Source organism: Mchenga conophoros, linkage group LG5 (genome assembly GCF_057382185.1).
Source record: "Mchenga conophoros isolate Kocher_MC1m ecotype Shallow Benthic linkage group LG5, M_conophoros_male_GT1.1, whole genome shotgun sequence".
Classification (NCBI taxonomy): domain Eukaryota; kingdom Metazoa; phylum Chordata; class Actinopteri; order Cichliformes; family Cichlidae; genus Mchenga; species Mchenga conophoros.
In genome coordinates, this window is record NC_140530.1 from 6,719,173 (window position 1) to 6,736,575 (window position 17,403).

At 40.6% G+C, this 17,403-nt stretch overlaps 1 protein-coding gene across 2 annotated transcripts in view; it reads left to right on the top strand.

Moving 5' to 3' along the window:
* The window catches only part of slc41a1 (solute carrier family 41 member 1), a 29,204-nt gene extending 11,957 nt beyond the window's left edge, over positions 1-17,247 (top strand). For both annotated transcript variants that reach the window (XM_085272959.1, XM_085272960.1), the window contains exons 4-11: positions 3,017-3,088; positions 6,378-6,522; positions 8,400-8,546; positions 9,476-9,623; positions 10,162-10,241; positions 10,573-10,707; positions 12,249-12,397; positions 12,542-17,247. In XM_085272959.1, the coding sequence (XP_085129085.1) occupies positions 3,017-3,088; positions 6,378-6,522; positions 8,400-8,546; positions 9,476-9,623; positions 10,162-10,241; positions 10,573-10,707; positions 12,249-12,397; positions 12,542-12,727 (1,062 nt within the window). In that variant the 3' untranslated portion in view covers positions 12,728-17,247. The remainder of the gene's footprint in view (positions 1-3,016; positions 3,089-6,377; positions 6,523-8,399; positions 8,547-9,475; positions 9,624-10,161; positions 10,242-10,572; positions 10,708-12,248; positions 12,398-12,541) is intronic.
* Positions 17,248-17,403: the final 156 nt, after the last annotated feature.

Here is a 17,403-nt window from a genome sequence, read left to right on the forward strand (position 1 = left end):
CACAACCATCTTCACAAAGTAGGCCCGACCCTGGTGCTTGTCCTGAGACATTACTGTTAGCTCTCTGCTGGCTGGCCTCAGCAGGACCACGTTTCTTTCCACGCCGCCGCTAATTATGAGCAGATTAAGACCACTGTAAGTTTCCTAATGCGCTTATAACTGAAAAAAATCATGTAATCCCCAGTACTGGCTGGCTGTCGGAGTTTTCAGTTCACATGACTGTGGTTCCTTTTTGATTTTTTTCCCCTTGGACTTTTTTAACCTATTTACTGAGGCGTTTAAGGAATGAGGAAATAAGCAGCTGTTTTCTCAGTTCTGTTGAATATAATTGGGCCTAATTGATTATGTATGATTGTTGATGGATTGCCAGCACCACCTGCATTGCAAAGAAAGTTGGGAAAAATAGCAAAGTGTTATCAGAGATTACAATGGCAACAACAGTCGCTGTTTCCCTGTATACTCAACTCATGTATGTTCAGGATTCAGAGCTGGAAACTGCAGACTTGCTCTGTATTTATTAAATAAGAGTGAATGCCAGCAGCTGAAAAACATGGTGCTGCTTTTGAATTTTAAGATATCCATGTTATGTCATCTATGAATCACTTTAACAACATCTCTCTGATGATCCCAACGCCATTAATCCAGCCTCCTACACACACACACACACACACACACACACACACACACACACACACACACAGACACACAGAGCTAAGGATTTGGCATCATTATCACACATCATCACATAACGCCAGGCTATGTTTCTGAGAATTTCTGTGTGTCGCCTGTGTACTCTGTCAGTTTACATGTTGTTCTAAAGGGAAATGTGGTTAGGAAATTCAAAAGCCTTTTTATTGCATCAAGATATATTCTTTGAAACTGAGGCTCTTATATTACGCTCCAAGGTTTTAAAGAAAGTCATATGTGGAGTTGCACAGCTGTTTGGCTCAGTATTATCCGTTTCCCTTAAACCTTCTTATCAGCATTCGTGGCAATCTTCCCACTCTGAGTGACAGCACGGCTGTCGTAGCAGCAGGCGTGCACGCACATACTTACTGATGGGCGTGGCGTGACTCTAATGCTTTGTATCTGGCAGATGCACGAGTTATATTGAATATAACTATATATCATGTAAGACTAGTTGTTTTAGTGCCAGATTAACTGGATGCTGCTAGACTACGTGAAATGTAAGAGGATGAGTAATGCTTCACACGTACGCACTGAGGCATAGAGACCATCCTGCTGTTTCTCAATGCTGTTTTGTTTTGTTTTTTCATTTAAATACTTTGGTATGTGGGTTTGCCTTTGATAGGCAGAGCGGGTGAATTCCAGTCTGTGTTTTGTTAGGTCAAATAATCTAGCAGCCACAAACACGAGAGTTGTTCCGGTGTTTGGAACTTTTAGTTGCCTGATCTCAACCAAAAGTTGTGAGGTGTTTTGTGGATCATTAGCCAAAGACAGACACCAATCGCGCAAATGCTTTTGATAAAACAGTGCTTTGTTGTCTGCAACACCAGAATAACACCACCAGCCACTGGACAATGCTATTTTCTGTTAAAAAAAATTTTGAGTAGCTCTTCGAAAATGTTCTTTTTTTAGATTTATTACAGCTAGCATCTATTTAAATCTCCGAGCTCTGATTTGTTCTCACAAGTTCGCACTCGGGACACAAAGAAAGTAGAACAGATTGCACTTATAAAGGAAATACCTGACAACTCTAACAACTAGAGGTGGGAATCACCATACATCCCACGATACGATATTATTGCAATTTTTTAAAATATTTTGCTATATTCAAATTCTGTACATAAAGGTAAACTTTATCAATATTCATTTTATCTAATATCAAAGTCTCGCACTCAGTCTTTCTCTCATTTCAGTTTTATTGTTGACAAACTGAACGGTTTGTATTACAGTCTAGTCCAACTTAACTGAATGCAACCATCTGGTACAATTATAGTTATTCTGAACTATGCAATTTATGAAAACTATGCAGTTTGGACAGTGAAGGAATGTCAGGATTCTTGCTCAGAAAAAGGATCAACATGCTCTGAAGTCAGAGTTCCAGTCCACAAAAACTTTTGTAACAAAATATCGATTTCTGCTGTCCCTGTATCGATACATTATTAGCAAACAAAATATCACGATACTACACAGTATCGATTTTTTTCCCCCACCCCTACTAACAACCCTAAAAGTTAATCAGTCAGTTAGAAGAGCATACACAGGCGCTTTGTGAAGCTATGTTGTCTGAATCAAACCACCACAATACCAACCACACACACGCCTACTGGTGAAAGCATCTCTATGGGTTCGGCTGTGGATCTTCACCAATCATTTAACTATATTCATGTAGAAACGTTAGTACAAGTTCAGGGAAAATCACTTTAACGAGTGATTAACAAACACTCTAGCAGAGGATAAACGTTAGAGACAAAATTAAAGGTGAAAGCCGTATCTCACGTGGCATTACACTAAATTCACAGATTAGGTAACACAAAATATTTAAAGCTCTGGAAGCTGTCTTGAGTCATGCAGTGGGATCATGCAGTTCATACACTTTTCAATGAAGAACCAAGGATGAAGTGATATCCTCACGGGCGATTTTCATGTATCCAGCTGTCTCCCTTCCTTCTGCATATGCAAACGAGCGAGGACAAAGAGGAAGAGGAGATTGTCTGTTTGTGTCCTCTCACTGTGGATGGGCATTAGGATCATTGATCTGGGTTCACAGTAGCCCACTGTAGCCACTTGATACACAAGACCATCAGTGTGTGCGTGTGTGTGTGTTTTTAAGGGTGTGTATGTGAAAGAGCAGAGATGAGATAAGTGGAGTCGGCCGCAGGGTGGGGGATCAGATCAGAGTGTCTTTGTCCAGAGAACTGACGCCCTATTGTTCTGATGGGACCAAGAGGCAACAGACTGTGAACACTCTGTATCCCCCCACGCACCCACAAACACACACAGCTACTTACACATGGTCATGATAACGTTTTCGTTCTTATGTGTTTTTCAGGCTAATATTGGGCACATGGACACAGCCAAGGACATGTGGAAGATGATCATGGGGAACTTGGCCCTCATCCAGGTACAGGAAACACAATGAAGACTGCTGTCACGGAGCATCTTCAACCATGTTTACATCCATTAAACAGACCAGTCTCATAACGAGACCACTGAAATGCATTATAGTACTAGTGGAATCATGTCGTAATACTCAAAGCAGCAGCAAAGTTTTAAAAAATCTCAAACTGAAATCAAAATATTTTGAAACAGAATATAAAAGATGGGTTTAAAATTAGGTCAGTGCACTGCCTTAACAGCTTAACATTCATCAGGTCCCTGCTGAACCACTTCGCGGTAGGACTAGGATTAGCTTGCATTTTAGCTACATGCTAAACAAGCACCAAAACTAGCTGTAACTTTTAAAATCAACCCTTTTGCATGCACCTAAACTAAGTTGTAGGATTACCACTGACTAATGCCATGCAGGAAAAAAAAATCTATATAAGCATCTAGATGAGAACAGGTCACAGGTGACTGGTAGATGTTAACAGGTTAAGCTTGCAGTGTTTCTGATGGCCACCAGGGGGTAGATTTCTCTGCTTGAAGGTCAAAAAAAATTTTATTTATTTTTTTATTATTATTATTTATTTATTTTTAAGAACTTTATTTACAAACAACAGTATAACATACAAGGCACCATCATTAATCTGAATATGTAATATCCTCGGTTGAGCATTATAGTAAGAAAAAAACAAACAAACAAAAACCAATAAACACAAAGCCAAAAGAGTTAGCACAAAAAGAAAGAACAGTCATTGAAGAATTTGAACCAAAGGCAAAAAATAACATGAACAAAAAAGGGCAGTCATGATTATAAAATAGGGAGGTTTCTTTTTTAACATAGATTAAACTCGTTAAATAAAACAACAAGTTTATGAGCTTTCTTGTTATTCACAAGTTTCAGCGATTTAGCCCAGAGTTTAAAGTCATTCAGCCATCTGTTTATACATGGTTTAGCTTTAAAGTATCTGCATTTGTGAATAAAAAATTTTCCCATTAACAAAAACGTCCTAATCAACAAGTCAAAATCTGCATTCTCAGCAAGTATTCCAAATTTTATTACTGTCACCGTCAAGTTTGAAAGTCAAATTATTTGGGAGTTCAGAGGAAAAAGGCTCCTAGGTACTTTGCTCTGCTACCTCAGTAAACCCTTTTCTGATGTGTTTATGGTCCCTATCACTGATTTAAAGCCTTACTGTATAAAGCAAGATGATCGTTTTGTAAATTGTGGTCCCCATAATACAGTCTGTCCTTTAACCCTCTCAGGCTCAAATTAAGTTTTTGTTGCTAATGCACAAAAGAATACCTGCAGTGGTACGTCTGAGTAAAAAAAACCTCATAAAATATGTATGTGGGGTAATCAGGTTGTTAGCTTTTACTTGTTGCCAATCTGCATCGTCTGCCGTGAGAGGGTTAGCCCAAATGTACAGTGTTTCACATTTATGTCGCATTTCAGGAAGCCAGTTACCAGCCTGTCTGGAAAAGCTTGTTGCACGAGTTATTGCACACAGTAAACACACTGACCAGTCACTACAGAGCACAGTAACATTTGTAAAAGAGATAGGGGCTGACCTCACGTTCAAAAGGATCGAGACAGAACAGACATGTCAGTCGAGTATGGTCTATTTTGTGCTTGATTTACTTGCTCTCACTGCAGCCAAGCTGCATGTACTCGGCTCTTTATATTAGTTTGCAGTGTGTTTTATTTATTGTACACAAACAAAGGCATGAAAATCTCTTTATTGCTTAAAGTCTTTGTTTGGTCTCTCTTGACACAGACCCCGACCCTAGTAGTTTGCAGTGATGTGAGCTTATAGTTATATAATACCTGGTGAGTCCTTGTTCCTGGAACACTAAGCCAGTGTTGGCCGATGCTGTCAATACTTTCTATCTAGGGTTATCTTGCACTCACACTGGGTCACAGTGGTGCTCTCTGAAGGCGGTTACACTGGAAACTGCTTCATATGATTCTGAGAACTCACACTGAAACAGATAGCGAGTGTGCACCATAGCCGCCGTGACATTACTCATTGATTTGTGAACTCCACACTCAAGCCTCCACTTTACCTTTATGGCAGTCACTATCTTTTTTTTTTTTTTTTTGGAGCCAGAAGTGACCATATTTAGACAAGAGGGAGGCATGCTACGCTAACAATAATACTAGCATTGTGAAGATACCACCTTTAGCAGCAAAAACTTCAGGTAACTGTTTTCTGTGTAAATTTAACAGTCTGTCACGAACCATTCTTCCTTACAGTCTTTGTCACGTTTCTCTTAAGGTCCCACCACAGCATCCAGTCAGGTTGAGCTCTGACTGGGTTCTTTTCAGCCGTTCTCTTGAAGATATGTTGGCTTGCTTGGGATGATTTTCCTGTTGCAAGACCCGGTTTTTGACCAAGTTTTATCTGGTGGACGGACAGATAGATTTCCCAGATATAGCAATGTGTATTGTTGCTAAACATGTCCGCTTTTGTCTGCTCTGTCCAAAGCACATTGCGTTGTGTGGTTTGTTTGGATGCAGGTTTGCAACTCTAAGCCACGCTGCCATTTTCTTTTTAGAGAGAAGATGCTTTGTCCTGGCAACTTTCCCAGACAAGCCATACTTATTTAGTCTTTTTTCAATTGTACCGTCACGAGCTGTAACATTTAACATGCAAACTGAGGCCTTCTAGAGCTTCTTGCTGTTTCTTCGAGCCCTGCACGGTCTGACCTTGGGATGAATTTGCAGGAACGTCCACTCCTGGGAAGGTTATAACTTTGTGTTAACATACATGTGAATGCCCCAAACCAGCAAACAGCCAGAGATTCTGTTTATATGGAGGTACATTTCACATTTGCTGATGGTCAGTTAATCAAGTCCATTCTGTTGGCAGTATTTGGCTGCTAGTTATTCTCTTAATTCCTATGGAAGAGTGATCTTAGATTTTCACAGACTACATAGTCCTGTGTAGTCTGTGAAAACTTTCTTTTTTTGATAACTGTACTTATTGTTCTGTAAGAATAGTAATAATACACACCTTCCTTCCCACGCAGTCCTTGGTTGAATTAGAAAGATGGTAGATAATGGACCAGCCCTTCAACAGTATTTGATGATGGTGATGATGATAAGAATCCCTCCTTGACTTTGAGAAGCAGCCTGTAATGTTACTGTATGTATCAAGAAGATGAGGTCAAAAATTGTATATGGACTGACTGAAATATGCTTATATGGGCCATAATAATATCATTCATCAGGAGTTTACATGTTAGCTGTGAGTCATAGCAACAAGAACTATCTTATGGTAAATCTGTATATGTGTGTTTTCACCCAGGTCCAAGCCACAGTAGTGGGGTTCCTGGCCTCCATAGCTGCTGTGATCTTTGGCTGGATCCCAGAGGGACACTTCAAGCTGGGCCATGCAGTGCTGTTGTGTGCCTCTAGTGTGGCCACCGCCTTCATCGCTTCTCTGCTGCTAGGTATGGTCACCAGTTGGGAAGTGAGGGGTGTTCACAGTGCTACTCATCAGTCACGTCGGGATTTTATGTAACTCTCAGTGCTAATTTGCCATCATTAGCAAGTCTTTTTCACTCAAGTGCTGTTTAAGCTCTTGATAGTTACAACTAGAAGAAGAAGAAGCTACATTTAGCGGCCTCTTTGTTCACAAGTGGTCACCACAGCAGGTAGCTCCACGAGTTTGATTTGACAGATTTCTTTAGTACCTGATGCCCTTCGTGGCACCACCGTAAGGCACATGTGCCTCCTTCTTGAACCTCAGCTCTTTATTTGATAGGCAAACGTGTGAACCACTCTATAGGGTGGCTATACAGTAGCTCAGCTTGTCATCTACTGATCAGAAGGTTGGCGGTTCGATCTGTGGCTCCTCCAGTCTGCATGCCAAGTATCTTTGGGCAAGATGCTAACCCCAAATTGCTCTCCGATGTGTTCATCGGAGTATGAATGGTAGTTAGGAAGCACTAAGAAACTTAGAAGACAATGCTGGTGTGAATGTGGCATGTTGTATACAGCGCTTTGAGTACTCCGGGAGAGTAGAAAAGCACTATATGAGAATCAGTCCATATACCATAGTTATCTACACAAAAAGGAGTTGATAAATAAGTTAACCTCATTTTGCTATCAGTTAGATAAGATGTCTTTAGTGTTAGCCCCTTTAGTAGTAGTTTATGGTACTTTTTTATGTTATTTTCTTTAATATGATGTGCCAAAAGTTCACAAAAAATATTGCCTTTGGCTAAGGTGTATAATATGGTACATGCATTAGTAAAGTGCAATGAAAACATGCTTTGCAAATAAATTGTGTGTAAATAAGCATCCACAGAAGAAATAAGAATCTCTTATCTCTAATCAATGAAATGCCTTAAACTAAAATAAAACTAAAGTATTAGTTATCTGGATAATTCTAATAGATTGAACTGGTCAATGTTTTGCTGGCCTTTGTAGTATGTAGGATTAAATGTGTAATATTTGGATGTAGCTGCTATAATAGTCCCAACATGCTATCATGGCTCAGTGTGTTAGCATGCTATATGCAGATTAGTACTAAACACAAAGTGTGAAATGGAAAACATTTGAAAATTTTGGTGAGATCAACATTTAAGTGACAAACATGACAGTTCATCCTGAGGTATCTATACCCAGGTACATGGAAGTCGTATCCATATTTGTTATATCTGAACAAAAACCTTTAATATGTCCAACCTCATAGGTCACCAGGGTTCATTCTGTGTGCACCACAAATCTCCATCTAGCAAATATAAGAGCATTTCAGTAAAACCCACAAACTTTAAAGTAGCACCAGCTGAAAAGTTGGGTGATAGGTTTCGGTAGGTTTCTTACTCTGGGGACAGCGGATGTCAGTTGTTGTTGAGAACTTTCAGTCTGAACCACAGTGGTGGACTGATCACACATTCCTGGAACCACGCTGACAACATCAGATTGCTTTATAGGTGCAGTCGTCATGTTTTTACTGGCTTTCATCAGCTCAACAACTACGTTTGAGTGAAGCTGTTTTCGAAACTGTTTTTCAGACAAAACCATTTTTTGTTGCTGTTTTGTTTTTGCTATAAACCAACATGAGCTGTCTGTGGTTGCTGTAGGAAAGAACCTTAAACATTTTAGATATGCGGAAACATTGTGCTGGCTCTTACTCCCACATGCTGTTTGTAACCAGGCTTTGTATTTGCCAAAGTCAGTTCCTTTAAGGGAAATAAAAGAATCCCAATTGAGCAATCAAGCATCAAAATAACTCTTTTTGTTTTTTTAAGTGAGTACTGTTGGACAGTTAAGAGCATTGTTGCCTTCTGTGTTGTGATGCCTCTGATCTAAAATCTCACAGGTCTCATCATGATCGGCGTGATTGTTGCATCCAGAAAAGTCGGCATCAACCCTGACAATGTGGCCACGCCAATCGCTGCTAGCCTAGGAGATCTGATCACCCTGTCCCTGCTGGCAGGCATCTCAACAGGACTCTACAAAGAGCTAGGTAACGGAAATGACGAGCATACCCACAGATCTTTTTGCTTTTTCCATTTGAAAACAGGTGTGCGATCCATTATTTTACCTGGATGTGCTCAATTAGGTGGTTTGAATAGTGGATACTTGCCGTCTCAAATTCTCGCATGTCTTAAACTGAGCCTCTGATTCGCAACTGAAGGTAACTCCCAAATTCCGACAGAATCATTTCAACATTATTTTGATAGTTGGTAGATCCATCAAACAGCTTCCAGAGTCTTCTTTACCTTTGAAGTTATTAAAGAAAAGGGAGCGGCATGAGTAGAATGTATGAAATGTTGCTCTGCTTTTGGTAAATAAGGATGAAAGCCGCCCACACCTACTCTCGCTGTGTTCCGGGGCAAGAAACTCCACAGCTGTGTGGCTGTATTGTTAGCGCTGTGATAGCATCTTCACCGGCAGCACACCCAGCTCCATCGAGCTCCCTGCTGTTCCATCATTTGCACACCACAGACAGTGACAAACACTGACACGCAGAGTGTGGAGTAATCCTGTAGCTCTTTAGTCTGTCAGAGAATCTACAGACTTTATAGTCTTACTCACTGCTGCTTGTTGAGCTTATTTGGGATATTTTGGCTTAGACACTCACAAACACGGCTGGTGTCTGGGTGTTGTAACCAGCCCGTGTACTTAATGTGCTGTTTGTGGTGCTTTGTAATCTCCTGCATTTGTTAGTCAAGCTGCAGTACTGCCTTCTGCAGGAAAGGCCATGATTTAACGGCAATCCAAATGAAAACAGTCAAAATTTGCCAGTGTGTGATTTATGTTGCGTTTCAGTCACGTCCAAGGTGGTTTTTTTATAGAATTCTCAGAAAATGAAAAAATGAAAAATTTGTTATGTCAAAATATGACAAAGATGTTCCTGCTAAAGCATCAATATCTTTTTTTCCCCCCATTCAGAGTACAATGATTATGCCAACCCTCTAGTGTGTGCAGTTTTTGTGGCGATGTGCCCACTATGGGTGCTGATAGCCAGGAAGATCCCATCCACCAGAGAGGTCCTTTACTGCGGCTGGGAGCCAGTCATCATCGCCATGGCCATCAGCAGGTAGGATGTGCTTGCTTATGTGGATTTTTAACTCACAGTGCTGCCTTTGTTTTTCTCAGTTACTATTGCTGTATTCACTGATGATGTCACAGAGCCTACCAACAACCTAGGCTCCACACCATCCTAGACCCCGATCCTCAGAACAGGAGAAAACCCAATGAGGCATCTTTTTGCACACGCAGGAGTCTCCCCCTGCTGGCCATGAGGAAGCCTCTAGTTAGGGTGCTTAGGTTTTCTTTTCAGGCTCAGGGCTGAATCCATCAGAATATATTAAATTAATAAATAAAACTTTAAATATGTTTTTGAGTACATTTACAGTCAGTTTTATTTATACAGTGCTAAATCACAACGAGGGTTTCCTCAAGATTCCTCCAATGTGTTCCACGGGATAACGGATTATAATGTATACGAGATTACAGATGGGTCCTTAAGTGTTTTAAATGTCTGATTGTAGTTCTCTCTCTTACCCATGTTTTTGTATGGTAAATAGCAGTATGTTCACTTTTTGTTCACTTTTTTGCTTGTGTGTGTCTTTCAGTGTCGGTGGTCTGATCCTCGACAAAACTGTCACCAACCCAAACTTTGCTGGCATGGCTGTCTTCACTCCAGTCATCAATGGTGAGCAGTCAGAGAACAAAAGTGTACAAAAGAGGTGGAAATAACAACCCTCAATATGCCAACTAGTAAAACAACAAATGCAGAGAAATCTGTTGGAACCAATTAAATTGTGTATTTAGAGCTGTTGCTGTGCTCACCCATCTGTGTCATGTAACAGTGACACACTGACTAATGCCTGCCAGAGGAAGCATATGTGCACTGCGGTAATACTAACCGATGGAGCTGGCATGGCGCCGTGCTCTTGCACGGCTAAAGGCCAGCTCCACAATACTCGACTGGAGAAATGTTTTTGTTAGTACTGAGGTTGATTTGTCATGTTTTCATGTGCCAGGTGTGGGAGGTAACCTGGTAGCAGTTCAGGCAAGTCGAATCTCCACCTATCTACACATGAACGGTATACCCATGGGGGATCCCAACCCAGCCCCCAGGAAGTGTCCCACACCCTGCACTTCCTTCTTTGGTTCCAGTAAGTTATCAGGCAGCAGTGGAATAAATGTTCCACTGTCCCCGCCCACTCTTTATCTCATACAAACAGTTTTTTCCATACGGAGGGTGTATTACAAGTGAGACTACTGGCTATATTGAGCTTAAAGTGTTTTCTGTGTGATAAGAGCCACTCTTTTTTACATTATGCTGACAATGTAACCTGGGCGGGAGCAGGCTATACGCAGAGTTTAGTTTAAAGTCAGGTGGAGGTGCTGCGATTTTACTGATTCTTTTATTTGCAGCGTATTTTAAAAGCAATACTGATTCTTTGTTGGGGAAGTGTAGAAGTTGTTAAGCCCTACCTTAGTAAAAATCACTGAATGAAGTGCAAACCGTGTGTTGCATTGTCACAGGAATGTGCATGTATTCATTTGGTTATAGAGAAAATATATAAAATGATTTTAGATTTTATTCTAATGTGCGGTTAAGTCTTATTTACACCGCTGAGATTGCAGCTACTAAAATAGAAAACACACACCAGGAATCAATCAATCAATAACGTTATTTCACTTTCATCTGCTCACACACTAAAGTAATCTTTAATCTTTAAATGGGTCCAGTTTAAAGTTTCACAGGTCTATCCGCTCAGAAATAACCAGCAGCACAGACAGTGCAGTCAGCCATAAAACAATTGTTAATCATCAGTTTAACATTTATCTGCAGCAATGACTTCATAGATTTTACTAGATCTTACTCATGTAGGTGGCACTCATGGGGATATTTGTGCAAAACAAGAGTAAAACCTGTAAAATGCATGTTTTCATATGGACACACACGGAGCTTGAAGCAGAAAACCCGGCTTAACAGAGACAGCTGATTACCACTGTTGTGATACCCGTCATCTACAACTTGGGCTCGAGGTTTTATCAAGCCAGCAAATACAAAGAAATCCTAACTGTGTTGGACTTCTTCATAGTTTATCCTTCAAGCCAGCTCGTGCAGGGCCCAGTTTGATGTTACTATTTGATATCAGGAAATCCATTAAATAATTATAATGAGGTGCATCATGACTGCAATTAAACAACAATGAGTTTAAAAATACTACAGACATAAAATGACCACCAAAAAATTTTAAGCAACTTAAAGTCAAAATAATGACAACAAAGAGGCAAAACAGAGGAAAGGTCGAAAAAACCCACAAAGCAACAACAGACAAAGTGAGAAAGCACGAACAGCGAGACAAAATAACTACAAACATTTAACAAACAAAGAAAACGGCAAAGCCTCAACAAAGGGAAAACAACCACGAAGTCACAAATTGACAACAGAGACAGAAAACAACAACAGAGACAAAACAACCACAACAGTGTGTCAAAGAACCATTAAAAGACAAACCAACTATGAAAAACAAAACTATTTTAAAGAATTTCAAAGAAAACAAGTACAAAAATAACCTTAATGACACAGCCTTGTTGGCATGTCCTGTTCTGCTTCACAGGAGAGTCTTTTCCAGTGTTGTCCAGCGTTTTCCATCATGCTATCGCCTCGTATGTAACTCATGTTCGTCTCTCTCCATTCCAGCTGTGAACTCCCGTTCAGCCCGTGTACTTTTCCTGCTGGTTGCCCCAGGGCACCTCGTCTTCCTCTACACCATCAACTCCCTGAGGGGGGGACACACCACCCTCACACCCATCTTCATTACCTTCTACCTGTTTGCTGCACTACTGCAGGTACAGATATGTTTGTACATCATTTTACAACATTGTAAGGGTGTCGTTGAGGAATTCCGAAATATTGATACTTGCGTCTTGGTTATGACATACAAATATTATGTAAAAATCATTGTTCACTAAATCTGGCTATGCTTTCTTCAGGTCATGATCCTCCTCTACCTGGCAGACTGGATGGTCCACTGGATGTGGGGTCGGGGCATGGACCCTGACAACTTTTCCATCCCGTACCTGACCGCCCTGGGTGACCTGCTGGGGACTGGCTTCCTAGCCCTGTGCTTCCACTTGCGCTGGTTCATCGGGGACAGAGACACTAACGTGGGCAACTGAATGCATGCACAGATACACACACACACACACACACACACACACACACACACACACACACACACACACACACACACATAAAAACAACTTAAATCCTTACTGTATCCTTGCACGCTCGAGCAGTGACGAACATCACTCGCATTGTCTGAACACTGAAACTGGACATCTACAACGAAAGGGCTAAACTCCTGTCAGGCTCTGACTGACGGTGCATATAGTGCACGTAGCATTTCATCTTCAGGATATCAGGACACTGTTGCTCAGCAGCAGCCCACAAATCCACCTTAGAGAAAATGGAATGTCTTCACCTCAACTACGCAACAAAACCCCACCAGTGATGGATTCATTACTCCACCGTTATTTTACTTAATGAGTCCTGCCACTTTTGTTATCATACCATTGACAATGATTGTTATTGTTCAAAAAGATGCATTTGATAGCTGATATATGAATGGATATTTGTTCTATGTGCACGGCCAGTCCTCATTATTTTCAATGGGAACATTCGCCGTCTTGTTTTTAAAAACATTTAACACTTGAAACCTTGACAGAAAAAAGACAGCAAAAAGAAAAAACATCCAAACAAGCCTAGAATGCATAATCACCAAGTGCTACTTCACGTATATAGAATGATAATTATATGAGATCTAATGGAAAATCTGATTTACTAGAACCTATAGGACTGTCCTCCTAGTAGGGAGCTCTTTTAGGGGGTTTCACTATAGGAGACTGGACCACCAACTAGCTAAATCCCTTTTTAACATTGTTTCCATGGGTGGATGGCTTCATTTGAGTCAGGGTATGAAAATGAAGACGTGAGGCTTTGTTTTCCGTAGCTGCTCACGCCCATTTCTGGCATTTAAAATAAGGACTACCAGACCTGAGGGGAGTCCAGCACTTCAGACAGTCACTATAGCAATGGACTCGTCTCTTAGTTTTAACATGATGTGTTGGAAATCACATAATTAGTTTATTTAGCCGTGCTGTCCTCACAGGTTACACTGCTTCCATTGTTGGCCAACTGTGCTCATAAAACATCCTTATTCACAGAAAAAACAAGCAAATACACTTAAGAAAAAATAAATATGTGTGTAATGGCTGTGTGACTGTCAGTCAGGAGTGTATCAAAACTCGACTCCCTCTGAGCTTGAGCTCCACTTGTGGTGCCAAGAAGTCAGCAAAGGTCGAACTGTACCCTGAGCGGTTCCAGGTGAGAACAGCACCAGTGCCCCTGTATGTAAGCTTCTGCCAACTTTCTACTGAACAAACAAAACGGTTGTTGCTGTGTATCCCAAGCCAGGCTTTCAGTAAGTGACAAGAGGCTCAACACGCTGTAGTGCACTGGAACAAGCCTGCAGAGTTGGGACAGAGTCTGAAAGTGTGTTAAGTTGTCTTAGCCAGGCCGCCAGGTTATGCTGACTCGTGTTCAGTCTGGCACCAGATGAAAGGTAATGATGGCAGATATTTTGTGTGAATATTTGGCCGTACTAAATGTTTGGTTCCCACAGAGCAATTAGGCCACGTTAGGGTAGTGAATTAAGAGACAGCTCAAGGAACTGCGTCAGGTCATAGGAGGATATGGGGAAGAATTTTAGTCAATTCAGATTCATGCAAATGTCAACATAATTTTCCAAATTCTTTGTAATTCTAAATTCGTCTGCCTGAAAACCCGGTGAGACTACACAATGAAGTCCCACATGTAGCAGTTAAATCTCCTGCAGAATTGCAATAATCAGGTGCAGCAAATTTGAGTTCTAACCCTTGACCCAGATAGAGTCATAGCTCACTAACCAGCAATAACCCTCTGCTACTATAAATTACTGAATAAAAATGTGGTTTGGAGATTTCTGTAGTATAGAATAGTAACAGTAGAACTGGTTTTGTACACTGATACGGCCATTGTGGAGTTTCCTGTGCTCCTTGTTCTTGGGCAAATTTCACCAGGAGACCTGGTTTTGTCCTTCCATTGAAATACATGCATACAGTTAGGTTAATACCCCCCGAGAAAAAAAAAAAAGAGTAATTCAAGACAAAAAAAAAAGAGTTTAACACTACAATAAGTTAATTAATTAACTTATTGTCATGATGCTAAAAGTTCACTAAGCCATCTAAGCTGTCAGTTAGCAATTGTTAGCTTAGTTTAAAAGAAAGAAAGTTCAGATTCTTTCAGACTCTCAAAAGCTTCCTATGTCAGTAATAAGTGACAGGAAATGATGGAAAGAGACCGTGGATGACATGTGAGGTCATAAGGCTGCATGTATGTACACTAACCTTAACCCCATCTCTGGGAACTTTTACCCCTTTCCAAGAACCTGTTTACTTACTGTCAGGAATTATGTTTATTACTATTAGTTATTAGTATATAGGACAGAGTCACAAAGCAGATAGCTGTTTTATGAAAGTATAGCTTGTAGCTTTCCTACAAATATAGGATTTGGGTGTGAAATCACATTGCCAATAGGAAACTGCTTTTTAACAAATCCCAGAACGTTGATTCTGTTGATCTGGACGTAGTGTTTTCAGATCAACGGCGACTTCTTCAGCCTCAGCTGACTGCAGGTTTCTCCGGTCTTGTAAACAGTATATTTGCACTGACTAACTCCTTTGTAACATAGTAGCTCTGTTTCTTTTGATTTGACTGCATTGGTTTGCAAAATGCCAAACTCTTCCACCTTTTTTTTCTCGAGTACAGACTAATGTTACCATTCTACTGCTTGGTGTGATTGAGCACCGAGGCAGAATTCATTATTAGTTGTTACTTTTCCCCAGTTATGCCAAAGTGTGTATTTTCCCTTTTGTTTTTGAAATGATGTCTGATAATAAGGGAGGAAAGTGTTTCATAGGAGTAACTGAATACTATTTAACCACATTTTAATCATCATTGACATAATGAGATAACTTTAGCATGTGCCCCATATCCACACAACTGATCTGCCATCAGCTAACTCTGTATTCAAGGGCTCGCAGGTGAGGAGGAGAATGAAACGGGAAGTGGTGAGCCATGTTGACAGACTGTATCGAGTGCCGGTGTCAGTCCAGGAGAAACCTGCATGTGATGCTTGACTTAACTGTTTCCAAAGGGGGCCAGCAGAATGCATGTGCAGGGAACATGGTGTGAATGTGCAAAACTTGATTATTGTATCTGTTTAAAATCTTTGATCTCATGATGTTTTTTAAAGTGTCAATTATGTTAAAATTGTGATTTTTTTTCTTTGTTTTCCTTTAATTCTTTGCCTCCTTTCTTCTTAACGCTTCATCATTATAGTTTTTTGTCATGAATTTGATCAAACAACCACTGTAAACACTGTCTCCAAGCTGGTCAAATGCAACATTGTACTGTAATCTGCAAAACCGCCTCCAGAGGGCACTGCAGGGATTCTCCTAACTGTACATCTCCTGTGTGTGTCCTCTGGATTCACATCCTCAGCTGGAGTGACATCATTGGTTTTGTCTGCTTTTCTACAGTATTTAACTTGTAAGAGTTGCACCCCTCCACTCAGTCTGTACCCTCCACTCTCTTACTGACCAGGTGCCAGCATTCTGCCTCGACGTCAATGGAAAGTTGTGAATACTTCAAAAATGGGGCATGTAATGCTTTATTTATTTTTAGAAACACACAAAGCAAATTGTACATACTATATTTATTCTATATATAAGGTTGTTTATTTTTAATTTTGGCTCAGTATCACGGTCACCATGTCTTCGTTCTATTCTTTGCTGAAGGCCAGTAGAGCTTTTTTGCACTCTCTGCGATAGAATTGCAGTGAGGCTAATGACTAGCACAGTGCCTAATATCTGTCCTTACACACCTCACACACACGCTCACGCGCCCTATCTCGCGCAGGGAAAGCATACTTATGAGACATAGAATGGCCTTAACCTATCAGAGCCAAGCTCTATTCAGAATAACTAATCAGGAACTAGGTTCACCACAGAGTAGTGTCTGTTTATTTAGCTCTGATTTTGAAAAACAAAAAAACAACTGTACAATATGTTGATTATGTGTAATGTAATAATGATTTTATATGACGCTGCAGTGGAGATCAGTTCTTGTTCAGTTCGGAAGCTGGTAGACCCCCCAGCAAGTTGCTTTACACGGCATCTGGGAAGTCTGGGATTAGAAATAAAGAGTCCAACACACCTAAAGAAAACACAGAGTTCTCTGGTTCTTTGTCTTCTTATGAATCCAGATGTATCCTTCCCTCTATCTTACATATCCAGCCTTTAAAACCCCCCACCCACCTGCTGCCTTGTTAACCTCAGTGCTTCGAATTGTTGAACCCCTGAACTCACAGGGAACCACGCTGACCCCCAGACTGCCATCGCTGACTTTAAATATCAGCTTTTGACTCTTAATGTCAAAATTATTTTAAACACATGGACAGTCTTACTGGGTCTGAGGTCTTTGTGTTCTCTGTGTGTTCCTTTTGTAAAAGCCTCCCTCTGTGAGGCAGGAGGAAGGCTTTCTTCCTGCAGGTCTTTGTAAATTGCTGGAAATAAATAAACTATATTATTTCATACCATCCCTGTGTGTGTGTGTGTGTGTGTGTGTGTGTGTGTGTGTGCGCGCGTTTTTGCCCAATTCATTGTCAATATAATGGTTGCTAAACTTGGCCAAAGATCTATTTAAATTGCATAATTTTATTTTACACACTGATGTGTATCTTTATATTTTTAGC